Source organism: Ptychodera flava, chromosome 11, assembly GCF_041260155.1.
Source record: "Ptychodera flava strain L36383 chromosome 11, AS_Pfla_20210202, whole genome shotgun sequence".
Taxonomy (NCBI): domain Eukaryota; kingdom Metazoa; phylum Hemichordata; class Enteropneusta; family Ptychoderidae; genus Ptychodera; species Ptychodera flava.
In genome coordinates, this window is record NC_091938.1 from 31,478,523 (window position 1) to 31,498,973 (window position 20,451).

General features: G+C 35.4%; 2 protein-coding genes across 2 annotated transcripts; both read right to left on the bottom strand.

Moving 5' to 3' along the window:
* Positions 1 to 2,926: 2,926 nt before the first annotated feature.
* LOC139143114 (uncharacterized) lies at positions 2,927 to 8,984 on the bottom strand. Its single transcript, XM_070713270.1, has 7 exons — positions 8,897 to 8,984; positions 8,425 to 8,491; positions 7,889 to 7,974; positions 7,502 to 7,628; positions 6,716 to 6,757; positions 5,034 to 5,246; positions 2,927 to 4,533 (listed from the first exon to the last, which is right to left on the bottom strand). The coding sequence occupies exons 1-7, from the start codon at positions 8,974 to 8,976 to the stop codon at positions 4,468 to 4,470; spliced, it is 681 nt and encodes a 226-aa protein (XP_070569371.1). The 5' UTR covers positions 8,977 to 8,984; the 3' UTR covers positions 2,927 to 4,467.
* A 978-nt stretch (positions 8,985 to 9,962) lies between these two features.
* Positions 9,963 to 20,214, bottom strand: LOC139143115 (adhesion G protein-coupled receptor B1-like). Its single transcript, XM_070713271.1, has 11 exons — positions 20,108 to 20,214; positions 19,561 to 19,655; positions 16,303 to 16,491; positions 15,839 to 15,907; positions 14,971 to 15,091; positions 13,722 to 13,873; positions 12,681 to 12,750; positions 11,511 to 11,664; positions 10,954 to 11,003; positions 10,341 to 10,461; positions 9,963 to 10,061 (listed from the first exon to the last, which is right to left on the bottom strand). Exons 1-6 carry the CDS (start codon positions 20,190 to 20,192, stop codon positions 13,791 to 13,793), a joined length of 642 nt encoding a protein of 213 aa, XP_070569372.1. The 5' UTR covers positions 20,193 to 20,214; the 3' UTR covers positions 9,963 to 10,061; positions 10,341 to 10,461; positions 10,954 to 11,003; positions 11,511 to 11,664; positions 12,681 to 12,750; positions 13,722 to 13,790.
* Positions 20,215 to 20,451: the final 237 nt, after the last annotated feature.

A 20,451-nucleotide genomic window follows, 5' to 3' on the forward strand; every position in this document is an offset into this window, starting at 1 on the left:
TCTAGCTTCCACGATCAAGTGCACGTCGTTAAACTCTCACCCATCCTTCACCTAAAATAATACATTTGAACAAAAACGCATCATCGCTGCAGGGTAGCAGCTCCCAAATTAACTTATTGCTAAGAAGACCAGACGATGTACTTGTCATTGTTGTAATGCCTCTTACTGTTTCTTGTTCCATCATCCAAAACATTTTTGAAATGCCTATTAAGCTTGTCAGAGACTGCATCTAAACAATGTAAACTATATTGTTCTTGTTTACATTTTAATTCTAGCTCAAACCCGAATGTACTTTACACATGACAAAGTGAGTTTACAGGCCAAACACCATTTATCCCTATCTTCATTGGAATGTAGAACAAGAAACAGCAATAAACATTAGAAAAATTATCAAAAGTTAATAAAAGCTTCTGGCCCTTTATAAAAAAAACAATGTGAAAGCTGGAGAGAGAGAGAGAGAGAGAGAGAGAGAGAGAGAGAGAGAGAGAGAGAGAGAGAGAGAGAGAGAGAGAGAGAGAGAGAGAGAGAGAGAGAGAGAGGGGGGGGGCGAGGGAGAGGTAGGGAGGAAAGAAGGGGGATTTACGCAGTCTGAAACTAGATGTGGTCCTCCGGTTATGGCGTCGGTCTGCACATTCATGGCGCTGCACAGATATCGAAAATGTACACATATATTCCTGAAATTTGACTAATCGGATGACAAGAGTAGAACAAAACCAAAAGTGTTTAAGTTGTTAAAAATGTTGGAAAAAGTCGCCATAGTTTTCTGTTAAAGTAACGGTCTTCAACACCATGTTTCTTATGATCAGTAATACCATTTTCAGACATGGTAGGTTAATAAACCAAAACACATATGGACTGCCCAAGAAGAATCCAATATGATTTCGAGGGGGGTTGCTAGAGGGTTTTTATCTTAAAAAATTGTTGGCACGTGAAAAAAGAAGAAAAAAGATAGTAATGAATTGTCTTGGGCAAAAATGATCATATCAGACTTAACGTTAAAATTGCCACAGAATTTTGGAAATCTGACTCTCTCATTCTCCTGTGGTGGGCGGCAATAACATTTTCAAAAATACATGAAATAGTCCAACGTCTTCAATTTTGGATTATTAACTATTGCTGCCCAAACAATGATCATGCAAAAAATTTAATAAATATAGGTGTCTGATGTCATTTCAAACAGTCTTAATTAATGCAACACTGATTGAAACACCTCAGATTGCATCATTGTACACATCAATTTGTCAAAATTTTCGATGCGCTCTCTCCTAGGGTGTCCTACGTCATATTCAAGTAGTTTATCTAGTACTAGCAAATTGAAGCAATTCTCAGATTGTACCAGCTTGTACCATTCACATAAGGTTTCAACATTTTCGAAGCGAGAGGGGGATATCTCGGCCTCTCCTTATGTTCTGGTAGGTTTTTCGAGTTTTCTTTTACTATTTCATTTCAACAAAGAATCCAATAGAGATAATCCTTTGTTTTACACAATGTCTGTCAATGTCTAGCGTAAATTTCAATGTCGTCATTTTCATTGATTCACCCGTGGAATTATTCTACGCCTTGACAATTTCAAATTATAGTAATTTTTTTTGTCTGGTGAAAGTGATCGCTTTTATATATTTCACAAATAATTCATATATTCTTTCTTTCCGTTTTGTAAATTGAATGAGAGTAAACATGGGGATCATCGGATGTGGATGATTTGCAAATGCCCTTTACGTTCATTTCTAACTAAGATTGTCGTTTTGAAACTGACAAAAACATCACCTGCGTAAGCTGTGTAATCACGTAGAAGGTATATCGTACAAGAACATAAATTCATTTTAGTCTCTGCTCGTGTAAACCGGCCCTTCTAAAGTTAATCGCCCAAGTTCCAGGCTGCTTGCTTCAAGTTGCGCTCAAGGTTGTTCAAAGAAGCTACCGTACCGCCATAGTAAGTCTGAGCTTATCTGAGAGCGAATAGATTACGCAAAAAAATAATTGACGCTCTCATCGTAACTTACACACTCATTTTGCACAATCACTGTATCGCGTGCATTCAGAGTGAACCTTGCTACGCAAATGTCACCATGTATGTAACATTCGTAATGTCATTTCTGTGACCGACGTCGGGTCACCTTGGCATTGTCTACCGACTTGCGGCATATTACACGCTGCCAGTACTGTCTATGTTGTCAAATACTGAGCGAAAATGTTGTCTCTGATTCATTCCTTAATTTAGCTACTGAGCTGGATATAGATATTACTGTCATCACCCTGTAGTATTATCGAAAGCTATATTCCCCTCGGTGTGCGCACTGACTGTCACGCAGATGCGACAGCGGAGGGGATTTATGTTCACCTGGCTACAGAATATGATCGTGTTCAGCGAAGACCGTCATATTCAGAGAGAGGGTAATAATTCAATGCTCAAAATCCCTCTAGTATATAACAGATAATATTTGGGCGTCCCCAGTCCTGTATCTTCCTGTTAAATAGATGCGCCTGCTGAAGTTCACGGTCATCGTATCGGGCAGGACAGAGTTTTCCCCAGCCACATTACACCACCTTTTTCAATATGTCGTGAGAAGAAGCCGAAGCCAATCCCTATAACCGAAAATTAAGCAAGCTGTAATAAATGTTTGTGATAGTATTACAATAAAGTACCCCAGCGGATGATACATGAATCGAACTAATGATCAGTTCAAGCCTTAATTAAGTATTCTGGGGCTTACATGACGTGAACTGATCCAAATCCGTCGAACACCATTCGCTATTAGTTTTGTCAGTGTATACGACACAAAATGGTATCTTTTAAATACAGTACAACTCAAATCGCATTTCCATGGTAACCACCATGGAAAATGTGCATTAAATTGATGGCATTAATATACTTAGGCTGAAATTTACCCCATCTGTCACGACAAATGACAAAACACACATGGAATTTCATAGGTGCTTGTGTATTTGTAATTGGCTCTAAATATGTAACATGCCATTCCCATATGACGTCACTGTGTTCCGAGCAGAAGTACACATTTTACATTAAATTTTGAAACAAAGGTTTTGTTTGTTACAAGCTTAAAATGTTTTTAATATATGATTTTGTACGTCCGTTTCGATTGAAATATAATTTGCAGTGACAAGTGCAACTGCAAATCAGTGTCGTACACGGACCTAAGACTCGGAACGGATTAACATGTTCATATACACGCAGAAGTGCCCAATTACAGCAATAACAATTGATTGTAATCAATTTTGTGGACATTTTATGTGAGGAATGTGTTTAAAGTGAAGCAATAACAATTATATATTATCTATCCTACTGTACATATAATCATCAAGCTTACAATGTTCATTAGAAAATAAATTTAAATTACATGCAACATTTATCTAAGAAAACGTAGAGTGGTTCCTCGAATTCTTGAGCTAAAAATATGAAGATATTTCTCTCTTCTGATTTAACATATTTAGTAATAGAACAACACGCACATCAAAACAGCTAGTTTTAACTATTCACGACAGGATACATTCTTACCGTGGACGTAAAACATGATTCAAACAACATGTTTACAAATACTCTTTATCGACCAGTATTCAAAGTTAGTTTTGTTTGTCATGTTACACCCTATGGCATGAATTCAATGATTTCATTGCACAAATGATGTTGTTGCTAGCAAGGGTCAAGAGAAATTCTTCATTTTGAGACCAAAGAATATGAAGCAATCATTTTTTCAAATTCAGGGTGAAGCTGGACCTCGGTATTCTGGTCATAATTTCGATTTCCGGATATTCGCGTTTTTTGAAAATAAAAATCATGAATAGTGTGCTACTTTGCTTGTAAGTTAAACGAAATGTGATAGATACACACTACGTAGTTAAACATTTTCTCTGCCAATAGCTATTCACATAGAGATCAATTTGGCTAACAACATATTTGATAATTATACTTTAACTTTGTATTTTCTTTGACACACATGTGAAACTTATCAAATACCTAAAGAGAAGTTAACAGGTTCAAATCTTTCATTTCGATATGCGAACAAATCTCAAAATATAGATACCAATAGCCTTATTATACCTTACAACCCAAAACATCTGTTTCAGACAAAGTAAATATACTTCTTTATAAACGCTTAAAAGTAACATTGTGATAAAATGGATCAATATAAACTACATGATGATATAGTGGATTTGAAAAATTACGATTCAAATATCTAAGATACTGAAACAAACAGCTGTTCTATGTTTAAGCAGTACATAACGAGTAAAATTCATCTTAAATACATTTTAGCCAATACTTCAACACTTGAAACTGGACAATTCGAGCAAACATTGCGAATGTTGTTTATATTCACTTTTTCACTATGAGGGCTTTTTCGTACGGTAAAATACGATCGATATTGCGCTGGTCGTATGTTAAACTGACTATGTAATCATTACAATGAAGCCCGAAGTTACGTTGCGCACGATCGTGGTGCTTTTTGTCTAAATCGAGAAGTCTTCTTCGAACTCAATAGGTATGACCTTGTTCCTTTTTTCCTGCTTCTTTGCCTATGAATAGAACATTAAATGTAATGTTAATAAATATTAAATTTGTGCAGAACCATTCTTTGGCGATTTATTATCTGGGATTAAAACCGATTTTGGTGTATGCACATTTAGTCTTTACTGCAAATCGCAAACTGATAGGGGACATTTGACTTGCGTTGATGTAAAATACGACCAGCTTTTGATCAAAACATCACTACGTACTCTTAGTCATATGATATCTTTATCATACTATTGCCATGTCTAAATACAATACACAGTAAATGATTGCCCTCTCCTCTCACTTACTACAATAATTTGAAACATTGATTTGGAGAAGTTTGTTGATCGCATAGCTGTACTTTTGCCCATATCAATTGAGTAAACTATTAAATAAATAAATAAATAAGTAAATAAATAAATAAATAAATAAATAAATAAATAAATAAATAAAGCTAATTATTTGATTAATTAATTTTATCAATTATTAGTGAGTTAATCAATTGATGGGTTTTCAGACATACCAGAATAAACATTCCCGTGATGGCATCAGACTTCGCTTTCTCCTTCTGTTGTTTGACTTTTTTCAACTGCTTAATCGTCGTCATATGCTGCTGTACTTGACATCTTATACGTCTTCGTGCATCAAAGCGGGCATTTTCTGTTTTCTTCACCTCGACTAAGCCTGCCTTATAATCCTCATCTCCTTCAAAGTGTATACCAATAGCCCTTATCATCTATATATGAGAAATAATTATATGATAAATAGATTGTTTTAAGTATACTAGACTATGTTAACTCAAAATTAGAAATGATCTATGTTGTCTTTAATTTGCAACACAATTTTCATTGTTAGGTAATTGAGTTAGATAAATTGCATCTATTCATCAAAGGAGAACGTTGATATCAATGTTGATAAATGTTTACATGGTCACACATGTCTTTGAGTTGAATAAGCCTATCCTTTACAAATAACATAACATAATATAATATGAAATCAAAGCATTGATATAACTATATGACTCTATCAGATGGATAAAAGAGAGTCAAGATTATTGAATGTCTAATGTTTATCTCAAAAAAATTCCAGATTACATACAATCGAATGCTTATCAAATTAAAATTGTGATAGGTTCGGGTCCATATCTGTGGTGGTGGTTTTCTAACTGTAAAATTTCAATTGAGGTCATCAAAATAGTTTACAATCTCAGTAGTGGAAGGGTACATACATGTATATTTCAAAATCTACAATGCAATGATATCAATAAATGTCAGTCAAGATGTCTCATAGCCTATGTGCATATACGATTTTCCAACTACATGTAACAAATTCACTGTATTGCGGTTCAAGGAATAAGAGTTGTTAGAATACCAACCCATTTCTTGTTGTGTAAAGTCAATTTATTCTTTTTGACTGCTATACAATATTCTACTTTCTGTATCTTTTGTAGTAATCTTTTGAAAATCAGATGATTTGGTTCCTGATTTTCAAGCTTTGCCAGATAAATATGGCGTTTGTACATACTGATTTTTACTTCGACGACTTCTGACTCCGCCACCAATTTGCAACAATTTTCATACTATCAGCCTTCACTCATGACAAAAATATCGACAAAAATCGCCTGAATACTACTTTTCACAAATGTTTTTTTTTCAACATGACTACCAAGAAACTATGTTTTTACCTAACAAGGTTTGATGCAACATATCTGCTAAAACTTCTATCACATGGCAAAGGCTGAATTTTCGGTCGTGGAGCCTTGAGCAATATATAGGTGGCACACTGTGCGGTAGTCATAAGGCCAAATGTGCGTCCAGCCTTCCTTTTTGTCACATGATAAAAATTTAGAGTTCACCACTCTAAACGACTGTATTGATATACTTCGCCACAGTTTACACTGTACGCTGTTTCAGAGTAGTCACATTGAGAAACATAACAGAATGGTGGCAAACATGTCGGACTTTGGGGACTCTGTCAGTCCCTTGTAACCTGGCTATTAATAGGTACAGGCACATTGTAAATTGGATTTGAATAAATCGGAAAATCGTTTGCACCAGTATTTTGCACAAGGATTGGGTTGCTAGTCAATGAATTGTTCAGTAGCTGTGATGGTGCATAAAACACACGTCCGAAAACTGCCAAAACCATGGATCCAAATCTATAGCTTGATGACTATAGCAACAGAGTGAGCAACAAATTACTTACTTCCTTATTTGTTGCACATGCTGACAAAAACACTACTGATGCCTGTTGAAGAGAAGTGTATATATATATATATTTTTCAAATTTCTCAAAAGTGTTAGGTGACCTAAAGCTGTTTGTTGCAATTTTACAAATAACTCATAAATCAATTGTTTTACTAACTTAAAAAAAAGAAAAGCAGAAGAGATTACATTTGCAGATTAAATCGACATAATTTCACCATCCAATTATCTCAAAATAGTTCCAATCGTGTACGTGATAGGTTTGACGAATTTTATACCCTGCTTGTACATCCGGTAGATATGTTTGACTTTTTTTTTGTTTGAATTTTGCACTTCATCTCAGGGTTGCTGTAAGGCTATCATACATCGTCTTTCTCGATGATAAACGCTATCTTACTTAGTTTTGAGTGAACCTAGAATAAGTTAAAACTCAGTGGAATGATGAAAGTGCAGATTCATAATTTAGAAGCAGCAAGATATTTTATGGGTGTCGTTATTTCAATGCAAATCGAAGAGATTTGTCGAAAACTCAGAAGATGAAATCGGATTGTCATAACGTAAACAGTTAATGATTTGAATTACTTTGATATTTAATCGGTAGTATTTAATAAATGTTTCAAAATATCATGTCTCATTTTGATGAAAATGTTGGTGCAATCTTTTCTTTGAAATAAAGCAGGTGAATTTTCTTGAAGCCAAATATCGATGTTGAAGAGCGAGTTACAAGCATTGGGAAAACGCGTGAAATAGATTTGAAAAACAACAAGAAAAACAGTTTCATACTCACAAACACAAACGACGCCAACGCGAATACATAGCCAGCAACGAGATCATCAGTAATAGTGGCGTATGACCCGGCAATCCAATACGTAGCGTCTGCCAACAAAAACTGCATGATAGATCTCAGTTCCTCCCTACAGTTGAAACGTAAAGTGTTTCGGTAAAGTGTTACATGAGTACTGAAATTTAAGTCTAATACATGACTTGTTAAGTAAAAGACAACAACTATCTATTTTTCGCTCTTTCCTCTATACAATTTCCCAATGGTCTCAAGCCCTTTCGCAATGCATTTCATTGAATAAATGACGCAAGGTATATATTTGTCTTATTTTTACATTTGAATTCTATAGCTAATGTAAACTGAAAAACTTTGTCTATTTCAGTGTTGACTTACCAGAATTTCTGCCATTCATCAGGTTCATACTTCTTCTTCTCCTTGTTGTATTGAATGTGAGTATATCCGAGGCAGAAAATACTTGTCTAGTGTCGACAAATGAAAGAAAGTAGTATTATAGCACATATCAAGAGAAGTAAAACTTTAATAAGAAAAACAATTAACCAAAGATTAAACATATACAATTATTTTACGACGGGGCTTCTAAACGGATATTTTTCATTTATCATTCTGCTACGGTAATGCAATCAAGACACATATTTCAACCTAAATTATTTTTAGAAGCCTTCAAAAGACTTAATGCGTTTGTTACACATTACCTTACATCACTTGTAAGTTAAATATTATTACAAACTTTGAATGACTGAATGGCTAACCGAATGGATGGATGAATAAAAGGTATATAAATGGTTGGCTTGATGTATGGCTTGATGGATGGATTGATAGAATATAACACAAACAAACAAACGAACGAATAAATAAATGAACGGATGAATGAATGAATGAATTATTCAGTGTAAAGATGCATAACACACCAGAACCATGGTCACATTAATGGCTGTTACAGCGTAGATCACCGAATTTTCGACTTGGCTCCAGCAGCTGTGAATAAAGATTAATATGCTATAGTTACACACATAAATCATCTGTTAACGTTCGTGTAAACAATGTGTAGTGTAATGTTATGTGTGTAAAAACCGCAAATTCCTATCTGGGAATGGATAAAAAATTAACAAGTAACATGATTTATTGTTTTCATAAACTTTCTTCTGAGACAGTCTTCTGTATTCTTTTCATTATTATATTTTTAAACCTAATCATGCGATAGTCATGAAAACCTACGGATCTTTTTGTCAGAAAAACGCTTCTTTTGGAAACTTCAGCTTAGAGGGTTCAAGTTTTTACTTTTTTGTGAGTTGCCTACACCATTTGTGATGTTTTTGTTTTATTTGCAAGGTATATTACTAGATCTAATTTCTTATTATTATCACACAAAAGTGCGATTACCTTTTTGCATCATCAATCGCTCCGCTGGGTTTATAACAAACCAACACACCAATATCCCTGGCAGGATCCATCCAGTGCATACATAGAAAAGCCTATTGAGAATATACATAGAAGTCATATTTATGCATTATATGTCAGTTAATTTACACCTGTCTTTTTCATTACACTTGATCGGATTCATTATTTTGTGTACAGAATACAAACATTCTTTCAACATCATAATGGTATTAAATTTAAAACGGAATATCATAGAATATCAGAATCATACAAAGACGAAAAGCTTCTGTTATTTTCACCGTCGCTGTACTTCATAAATAACTTAGTAAAAACTTGTTGATACGTGACCAATAATCTTTCACCTCAGCAGAAGCTAAAGATGTACACATACCTTGCATTATTACTTGTGTGGATGTAGAAAGAGAGTCTAGAAAAGCCTCGATGGATAAATTCAAAGTCCATGCGACATTGACGACTTGTGCCACTTGCACAGCTAATGCAACCGTTTGGCATGCTCGCTGAAAATAAGTTGGAAGGGGAAAATACCACATAAGCCAAAATTTGGAAGTGTTGGTTCAACAGAAATATATAACTATCGTCTAGTGCATACAAAAAACCTAAAAAATTAAATGGAAAATGGAGTACAGATGAAGTCTGATAGCTGGCGACATAGGCATAACAAACACAAAGAAACAGAAATTAAAATGACATCAATGACTCACCGACTTTTCGTCGATACACAGGCTTGCAATGGTCAGTATTGGCATAAGAATATATGACAGTGTGGAATCTTTCAGCAAGTTATATCTATCCGTTGTTATCCTATAAAAAATGGTCGTCGGTTATAAATATTATATATAAGCAATCCTCAGATATTAGACAGATGCATGAAACTTAAGTAACAAATGTAATTTCTTATCTTTCTTGCTGCAAACACACATATGTGCCATGAAAGAGTTAAGGACATAAGATACACTCTTTCTACATTATGAAGGCCAATACATAAATTGTGCGTATACAAAAAATAAACTCCATTTTTTAAATTTTAGATGTAAAAATTTGATATTTACCTGGAGAAGATCACAAACATAAATGATAACAAAAGCAGCAGGACTGACAACACGTTAACGATAATTGTTATCGTCCGTCGGGCAGCAATAGGAAACGGCTGAAAATTATCGAAGAGGAAAACGGTGTTAAACTATGTGATAGTAATTGACTACTTAAAAGTCCCATGGACAGATGTATTTTGTAATTCCACAAGTCATCATACCTTAGTTACATCCGCAAGTTAAGTATAAACTTATGCAACGCATTGTTCTCGTTCTTCTTTAACATTTAACCCATCGCTTAGCCGGGAAGTTCTCAAACATTGCATGCCTAGATTGCTATTGTAAAGCACACTACTAAAGTCAACTTCTACATTAACATGCAATATGAAACGTACCACAGGCTTCTCGCCTATAGTCATCAATATGGCGTAATTCCCAATTGCGTTGCATTTACATGTTGTGAAGCTCGTACTCGATTTTGACGAGACCTTGCTACAAGGTTGTGAATCCCATATGCTGACAAAGAATCAAAGTTGCATTTTAGGATGGAACAGTACATTTACGTTCCGTGAATAGATGTGACTTAGCAATCACAACTACATTTAATTGAACGTGACTCCGGGTTCCCTTGCTGCATAATATGCGAACACTACACAGGTATATGTTACAAAACGAAATAAGTGACTACTTTTTGTCGTTACCTTTTAGCGCAAGGTAACTGCAACAAATATAAAACATGGCAATATAAACAAGCTCTGACAGTACTCCGTGATTGTGACTTTATAAGATACTGTTTTGTGAAAAAATGACAATTATTATTTTGTCTGAGTCTCTAAGTACTCGTGTGTTTTCTAAATCTTTGTTCCTAAAATACAAAATGCTAATTTTCACAATGAGTATCATAGTAATTTCAAAATAAGCCATGAAGTTTCAATTGAACGAAACGAAACACGAATGTTAAAGTAAGGATGAATAAACTCATGAAGCAGCCCTTTAAGGTTGCCTTACCTTTTTGGATTTCCATAGGCCATGTGAACACACTCAGCATCATAACCAACCTGCCATATGTAGAGAGAGAGAGAGAGAGAGAGAGAGACAGAGAGAGAGAGAGAGAGAGAGAGAGAGAGAGAGAGAGAGAGAGAGAGAGAGAGAGAGAGAGAGAGAGAGAGAGAGAGAGAGAGAGAGAGAGAGAGAGACAGACAGACAGACAGACAGACAGACAGACAGACAGACAGACAGACAGACAGACAGACAGACAGAAACAGATACAGAAACAGTCAGCCAGACAGAAAACCAGACAGGCAGATAAAAAGGAAGAATAGGCTCGGTTAAAAATGAACTGGAAACAGAGTTAGAATGAATCTATACGTTCAATAATTACAGAAAACAATGACCGAGTAAATGTTGTTGAAATTTTGAAATAACATTTGTCATCATATCAGTCTATGTAAAGTAATTTGGAACAATATTCTGCGAATTTATTACTAAGAAAACACAAATATTCAAGACCTCAAATACCTTTATCACTAAGACTCGGTTATGAACTAATAGTTTTGTTTCTTTACCTCTTTGTGGTACATCTTTGTTGTAAATTTCAGTGATTCCGTTTTCTGAATGGCACCAGAGTCTGTATATAGAGTAACTGATACAACAGGCGAGTTCACTTTCCGCACGCGTTTCAACGCTGTGATAGACTTTACCCATTGTCTTGATTCGTCCCTATAACAAAGCAAAAACATCAGTCTTATTCATCTACATGCAGAGAGGAATCGTTCTCTCACGTGGTTCGTATATGACATTTTTGTTTAACTGCTACTAGCATTCAAAGGCAACTATTGGCAGCCAATTCCTGATCTACTTTGAAGATAGCTATTAAACGTATCCGAACGGGAGTGACACCAAGACCTTTGTACGGTTAACCACAATTTATATCATACAGAAAACCACATTTATTTGATCAATGGTTTCTATGAAAGACTACAGTAGCCTATGTTAACCAATTAAAAGGTAATCATGTGTCAGCTGTGCTTCGATCTCCTGGAATAGCTTGCTACATTATTTGAGGAGGCCAGATAGACACATTTGCAAAGAATTGCTCCATAGCCATCGTTTTTTTTTCACTCATGCCATGCGAGAATCGTAAAACCTATATGTTAAACTTCATAAAAACTACCCTTCTTAGAACGTGTGATTTTTCAAGGACGACGAATAAAACATATGTACTTCAAACTTTAGGGAGAAGTACCACTCTCAAAGATTGAGAGATTATTGTAATGAAGGTATGTCTGCGTATGGAGAGATAATCTTTGAGAGGTGAACTTATTTTACTCGTGATACTTATTTGTATTCACTCTTCATGACAAAACACAAGGATATGTTTCATCAAGGCAATCGCCTTGTATATTGGTACCTGACAACTATTCGCGAATATTATCATGAAAAGGGGATACACAGAAAACTCTTGATACTAGGCATCCATGAATTCAAACAACGAATATACTGTGGACGTCAACTTGCTATTCTTCTGGTTAATCTGCCCGTGTGTTATTCACAACAAACTTTATGTAACCACCCCCTCCCCGGGAATAAGTAAACTGCTCGATCCAAAAACAGTATAACTACATAAATACGACCATTACCACCATCGGCACACCCTTCTATGTCCGGTAGTTAAATTGAAATGTATTCCATAGGCAAGCTAGAAGTATTAAATATTGAATAAAACGAATACTTACACTTGTGCATTGCCGACAGGCAACAGTTCTCCAAAGTTGTGATAGACATACACAATGGCAACACTTGTTTCTAATGTGAAGAGGCAAAAATTGCTTTCATTAGTTTTGGATGGTTGGTCATACATTGAGCGACAACAATAGCAAATACCCATTATACTCGTTGTAACCACAGGGGCCTCATGAATGGCCCATTAAAATATAAGAAAAAATAGAGAATACTACTATTAAACTTTATTCTGTGTACGAGCCTTTTGTTCTCTCATCCTATCTATGACCTACGTTTCCTCGCTTTGTGCATTGAGTCATGACGATTCAGTGTTTATTATGTATGCAGTATAAAGCCCGCCCTCGCTTGGCAACCATTTTACACGCTATTACCATGAAAGCCTTATAAGCCACAGCTTAGCATGGTAACAGTATTGGGGAGGGGGTCTACACAGAACTCCTGCACTAAAAGTTCAGGAGGCGCACTGTATAAAGCGTACATAATTACCACTGAACCATCATGGCTCACACGTAAAGAGGAAGGGAATTTAGGGGCGAGAGGAGACAACAAGAAAAAAGGCCGCTCGTACACAAAATATGGTTTAATAACAGTATTATTTATGCTTCTTCTTATTTTAATGGGCCATTCATGAGCCCCTGTGTATAAACACAGGCATTAAACGAAAGCATTTTGGTATATTCCTTTATCCCTGAGATACCAAACTAATTAGGTATCGATGAGACTTATCAAGCACTGACGTTCATGAAGCGAAAGCATAAAATCACAAAGTAAAGCTGCATCTTTTTATACTACCGTTCCAGAAGATATTTTTTGCTTATATATTTGTGTTAAGGAAACAGTAGCGAGAAAAAACATTGAACTTTATAAATGATAGTGTTAATCATACTTTAATCTCGCGTAAAAACTTAGAATTTTATTTTATCTATGGCAATGGCTATTTCAACGAAAAAATGTGTTTACAAAAGGACCTATATATGTATCCGTACATAAACATACGAACGGAAAACAGATTCCGCTGGAAAAAAATTGCCTACCTGTATCGTTTGACAGATCAAAAGACGGTAGAATAGCATCGCTTACAGATGTCTGGTTCACACTTCTAGCTACTCTTGACTCTGTTGTTCATGTTCAACTCTCAAGGTTTCCATATCTTTCTTCCCACGTGATAACCAGTATGCCTGATATTCTGTTTTAGAAATTTAAAACTGAATTCAAATAGTTGCTTTCAGTTGATTGCATGTAACTTAAAGGAAATTGCTACAGGTTCCCAGGAACACTTTATTACTTGATCCAGAAACTTGTTAAAGCGGCTTTCTCAACATTTACGTGCGCCGTTGAGAATATTGCTAATATTAGAGGAATGAATTTCCCAGTTACATCTAGGTACTGTACGTTGTTTTGTAAGATAAAGATATTCTACAAAACAGATACAAAGAACGATTAATAAAGTGGAAAAATCATGCTTTTTTCCTAATAGCTTTATTCGTTCAGGGTAGGAAACACCAATATCGTAATGACAAAGCAATATTGTCATTGCGAGACAGGAACCATGCACTCATGGCAAACGCAACACAATTGCTCGACGTCGACTCATGCACATGCCTACGATACTGCACAAGACTGACCATAAACACTTTTATCGTGGAATTTAGAGTATCAGCGGCAAGAATTTTTTTCTCATTGTCGTGGCGAAATGTCACTGTCATGTATGCTTAAATTATCATGGACGTTGTCCCTATACGTTGTATTTTGGCGGGCATTATTTCATGTGAAGGCGGTGAGGTCAGAAATACACTTTCGCATGAGAGAAAAACTCAATCACAAGAACTCATAATTTGCCATGTATAATCACTTTGCATTTGATCAAATCTTTTCATCGGATAAAAAAACAAACAAATATTGACTACCAACTCATTTGTATAAATTGATAAACTATAGAGAAACAAACTGCAAAAAGTCTAAATATAATAAAATGGCTGACGTAGATGTGAAGGTAAGTCAAGAAGACCAATTGAGAGAGTAACAATTTCGTTTTTATACGTGACATTTAAAAATAAGCAATAGGCACTCAGGTTTCTCTCTAATCCTAGTAAAGTTTTATGATTTTTCATATATGCCCTTGCGAGCAATCGTGTCCGTCACATATTTTCTTTATTATTGTCATTATTTGGTATAGCTATGAATTTTAAGAAATGCTTAAATCATTGAGTTTCCATTTATTAAAATTGGATTTTTAAAAAAGGTATTTAAAACACCGTTAAGACGTGTTATGTCAATACTCACCTATATTTTCGTGTGCCAGATTGATCGAAAGATTGTATTTTTGGATGAAATAGCTGACAGCAAGGTCGAATTTTTCCAGATCCTCAAATACTGCAGCAGTACCTTTGTCTACGCCTTTGTTCTATGAACAAAATCCAAACACTGGAATTAAACCAGCCATGGGTATTGCGTAATTTGCATTTGTGGCGAACATATCGTGTTCAGAAATAAAAATCACCGTATGCATGACAACTATTCCCAAACATTGTGTAGACACGTTGCATCTGGGGTAATTTTCTTACAGTTCCTACAATTAGATGATTTAAAAGCTTCATTCAAACCCGAATTTGAACGCTACGATGCTGAACGTTACAACTTCACGAAATGTAAATAAAACTGAAAATTGTTAATTGGTAACATTGGCGAGAGATCTTTATCTTACATCGGCAGTGCATTATGGAACAATTTTCGCCACATTATCTCTGCCCTTTCCTTCAGCCGCTCCCTCAAAACTTTTCTGTTAAACAGGAGTTTAACCTTTTTTGTTCGCCCAGTCTGCCAGTCCACGTGATTCGACATTTCCTCTGATACAGTGTACTTTGTCATTACTGCGCCTAGAGCTCTGTTCTCAGAGATTAGGCTCATTATAAATGTACTTTATTATTGGTATTATTATGAATTTAAGATTATCGAAATTTCCTAACATTAATACAAATTCCATTGGAAAAAGCAGCTCCAGTGATAAAACGTAAATGCATACACAAATCAAAATTAGATCCAAACGATCTGAATGTTGCCAGTCTATCATTAATGAAGAATTATATATTTCTATTTTCATCCGAAAATCTGTACTTTGCGGATAAAACGAATGATAATATGGAATACAAACCCTATGGATATCTTGCCACCTTTGCTCGTTACGTTTGTCAAGCATATTGCTGACAATTTTCACAAATACCTAGGAAGAGGAATGAGAATCAACATTGCTATGTATTTCAACATACACGACATAACTGTACACATACTCTAGCGAGCGTTACTACGTTTTAAGACCCACAAGAATATTGATATACTTCAGAGCATCTACAAAGGTTTCTTCAATATATCATAATTGAAGTATTTGCTACATGAGTCACACATTTCATTTAATTACAACTCATAATTAAGGATGATTGGGCATTGAAGGCATATTTAAACATACGCAATATCCCTTGTTATCAAGTGAAATGCTGGATAACATTTTGTCAATCCTTCCTTCTCAATTGAAATCGTTATCAACCAAATACATTTCGTGTTAGATAAATCTGACACTTAAGTGACGCATCAAAGTAAATTTGAGTTGGCAATACTTACGAACGAGAAATTCATTTTGCTTCCTACGTCACCTTCCAACATAAACGGTTCTTTCTGTAGAATCATATCGAGAATTTCGATAACTTTCAAAAGATCTCCTCCGTTTATGGTTCTTTTATCAAGCGATATAACTTTTTCAATTTCGTCAACGATCTTCTCTGCTTCTTTGCTTGTATTAATCCCCCTCACCTTAGGGAAATAAGTAAGGAAATATTTGTTGTTATCATACGAGTAAAATATCTTTGTACAAAAGATAGGGTAAGTCAATGTCTTTCATTCGGTGTTCTACAAGACAAAATAGCAACTTCAACAACAAACAAACGACGGTAATAATGTAATAACTGCAATGGTAATTATAATATCAATAATATTTAGTACCTGTTATGATTAAAAATTGCTTGTAGTTATTCTAGTTCATAGGGAGACGTTGAAAATAATGAAAATTGCATTGTTTGTGCTGTAAAGAATGGAATTATTGCAAAACAGATACTTATATAGTACATCAAGCGTCTCAAGACCTCGAATGCATGCATACTTACTAGCGTTAGATTGAACAATCCTTGTGTACATTGTTCATCGGCGAAAGGCGCGTTTTATCATGGTCACATTAGAATAATGTATCTTAAATAATCATTAATTTTTTGAAGAGGGCAAGCCATGGGGATCTGAGTCACTTGCAAATTGTTACAGATTTGATTTCCACCGAATTAGATATTTTAGATTACTAAAACGTTGTATTGTTCTTACATGTCAGAGTGCATCTGATTTAGGCAGACATTTTTCGGGGATGCTAATGTTTGAAATACTTATTACTGTTATGCAGTACCCGTGGGTAAAACAAGTGTTAGCCTGACACACAAGTTCGGTTTTGTTGTTGCGCTGCACCTAACTTTTGTAAATGGACGGTAGTTTTGCTAAATATACCCCATGAGAAGAAATACACTGGAAAAACAGATTTATACCCTTCCGTATACATTGTAGCACTGCATCAGCCTCACAATAATTGTGATTTGGCGGAACCGAAACAGTGTCCCGTGGAAAACAGATGTCGAAGACGTTGTGTTCATGGAGGCATTAACAAGATTTGGACGTGTCACACTCACATTCATTATTTCTTTATGTGGTTGTCTGTAGCGTGGTCCATTCGAACAACACGTTTCAATCATTATGACAAGACGTCTTGGCACGGCTGGAGCTCACGAGCACAAAGTGTGCACACTTACGCGTAAACAACACTGGCAAACTAATTTGAGCGAGCTGGTTTCAGAGAGCATTGGGATCAATCATGTAATATCCATTCAAAGACAGAACAAATTGTATATTTAGCGTGCCAAGCTCCTTGCAATGCTGAAGGAAAACGACATTGAATATGTACAATAACTCACATAATATAAGCCGACGCATTTGGTCGCTGAGCCAAAATAAATACGAAATTTAGTATATAACCCCCTCCCTTCAAATCATAGGCCATCTTCTTTGAAACAGAGCCTGGTACGTGCACACATAAAGGGTATGGCGTACAGCGTGATGTTTTCCAAAAGTTTTATTCGCATGTTATTATCATGTTCGTAACTCCCTATGAGAAGCACCTCTGTGTTTGTGTATTATTTGCAATCCCTACAGTGGCACCAGGAAGCATATTGTCCTGAACGTTGAATTGCCAAAGTGTCATCATGCCAGAAATACTGCTGTAATTCCATGCTAACTATTAGGGTACTAGGTCATTTTACCAACTCTCCTTTTAATCCTTACTCCTGAGGAATCTATAAAAGAAGAAGTAAAAAAGTCAGAGCGCATTTTTCTCAGCAATTTTCTGATCGCTACCATTATACAGGAATAGAAATGAAAACTGATTCTCACATTGGACAGAAATCCTGCTTGATTTATTCAACCGATGTGTCTGAGTGCCACTTTGACAAATGCATTATTAATTGGTAATTTATGCCTTTGCACTGTAAGCTATTTCAGCTATCCACCACTTGACATTACAAGTTATGTTACAGGTACAATCTGGATTAAAGCTAGCAACTGCCGCTCTTGATAGCCTATAACTCTTTCGTTTTATGCATCCGCTACAGGTTTTTTATGAATCGAGGGTATATAATCTGCTGCATTTTCCCGTACTGTGGATCAGTGTCACGATGAGGTACATTGCTATTGTGGAAAACTGTTGTCAAATTCAGATTTTAATTCGATTAACAACACTGACATTGCAGAAAACACATACAATCAGCATACAGCCTACGCAAAAAGGGTTAAGTACCGCGAATATAAACATGCAGTGGGAAGAAGATCTAGAAAGTGTGAGAAGTAAAGCATTCTGACCAGACCAGCATAGCTTTCTATGAGTGGTATTTTGATTGCCTGTTGTACGGTGACGAACGTATCAGAAGTCCATTCAATTCACGGGATGATCCTTCAACCAACATTGAAGAGTCCTGGTTCACGTATGGGGAACTTGGAAATTCTGTAAAACTCTTATGTTACTGATATTTGACACTACAGAAGTTAGCTAAGTGATTGGTTGTGCCTCAATCAGCCGTGGGGGAGCAATTCCCTTGCTCACAAAAGTGACAACAAATTGAATCCTCTCGCGAAGATTCATGTCGTAGGCTACCCACAGCTTCAAAGGGCGAAAAATGCAAGAAATGCTGTTAACTAAGAGCGACATGTAAGCCATAAAGAGGTGGAAAGTGCCAGATTCGAAAATAAGCCTAGCTTTGCATAGAAACTTTTTCAACCACTTTAGAAACTTGGTACATAGGTAACTTTTTCGCAAAAACAGGTTTAAGCTGGGAAGTTTTAACGCCATGACTTTAAGAATCTGGCGCCCTTTAGGAAAGAAATATTTTATATGTGGTTCTTACGTAGCTGTCATTAATTTCTACAATAAAATCATTTTTTCTAAAAAGATAAAAAGCAAACAAACACAATAACATTGGTTGAACCTTTCACATTAAACGCAACATTGGTTGTGTCTACAGCTGGCATTTAAAATATGATATGTAAAGACCACGAGTGGATTCGATCATTAGCGTCTTTGCCACTTCAATCCTGATACACTGGCTGTTGACCGAGTGAATCGTCGGAGAAAATAGCTGCAATAGATTCCTTAAATAGTGTCGACATTGAGGCTAAATATATTGCTACGTTCACCTCTATTATAAAAGAAAAGCAGTGTTGTTAGATTAACGATTACTTCTTGTAACCCATACTTCTGTCAAATTAATACTCAAATAAAATATTGCTTAAAGTTACCTGGTCTGCAATATCCTGGTATGTTCCCTTCACGCAATATGTGGTGTCTGGGTCATACCACTCTCCAGACATACTGCAATAGCGAACGATATTGCCTTCGAAACAAAAGAATGGGTAATATTGGCACAATAATAGTAACTTTTTAATGTACGTATTTGTATAATCATTCATTCAGTTCACCGAAATTATTCTATGAATAGAGCTTTTGGCGATGGAACTAGCGCTGTTAGGTAACGATGTCTATGTGTTAATCAGGCAAAATGGTAGAATATGGATGATACATGTATTTACCATCGTCAATCAGACTATAAGCCTTCTGTGCGATTTGGGAGTACACATAAATAAGGAACAATTGGTGTTAACCAACACAGTCGTTTTTATAATATCCTATGTTCACACAATCCCGAAACATTTTATTGTAATATTACTTCACAATTAAGACGTGTGTTCAAAGTACTTTTACTATATTGATGTAAGCACATGTTTTTTCTTTCCCATTGGTTAGTAGAATAAAAGACGTAAAAGTACCAACAAAACAAAGACGTACCATAATATCCTCGACCACACGTTGCAACTTCAGAGCAATTAGCCTTTGTTGAAGGCCAGGTAACATTGTTGACAGAATCGACCATTTCAATACAATTTGATATCCCGGTAGCTGGAAAGTATAGGATATCTATCTATCTATCTATCTATCTATCTATCTATCTATCTATCTATCTATCTATCTATCTATCTATCTATCTATCTATCTATCTATCTATCTATCTATATATATATATATATATATATAATATATATATATATATATATATATATATATATATATATATATATATATATATATATATATATATATATATATATATATATTTATCACATGAACTGGCC

Coding starts and splice junctions, on each gene's coding strand:
- LOC139143115 (XM_070713271.1), bottom strand. CDS start 20,192: ATGGTCGATTCTGTCAACAATGTTACCTGGCCTTCAACAAAGGCTAAT. Junction 19,656..20,107: donor GTGTGGTCGAGGATATTATG/GTACGTCTTTGT, acceptor TTTGTTTCGAAG/GCAATATCGTTCGCTATTGC. Junction 15,092..15,838: donor GGTGGCAAGATATCCATAGG/GTTTGTATTCCA, acceptor TTTTGTTCATAG/AACAAAGGCGTAGACAAAGG.
- LOC139143114 (XM_070713270.1), bottom strand. CDS start 8,976: ATGCACTGGATGGATCCTGCCAGGGATATTGGTGTGTTGGTTTGTTAT. Junction 6,758..7,501: donor CGTTGGCGTCGTTTGTGTTT/GTGAGTATGAAA, acceptor TCTCTTCAACAG/GCATCAGTAGTGTTTTTGTC. Junction 5,247..6,715: donor CATGTGCAACAAATAAGGAA/GTAAGTAATTTG, acceptor TCTCATATATAG/ATGATAAGGGCTATTGGTAT.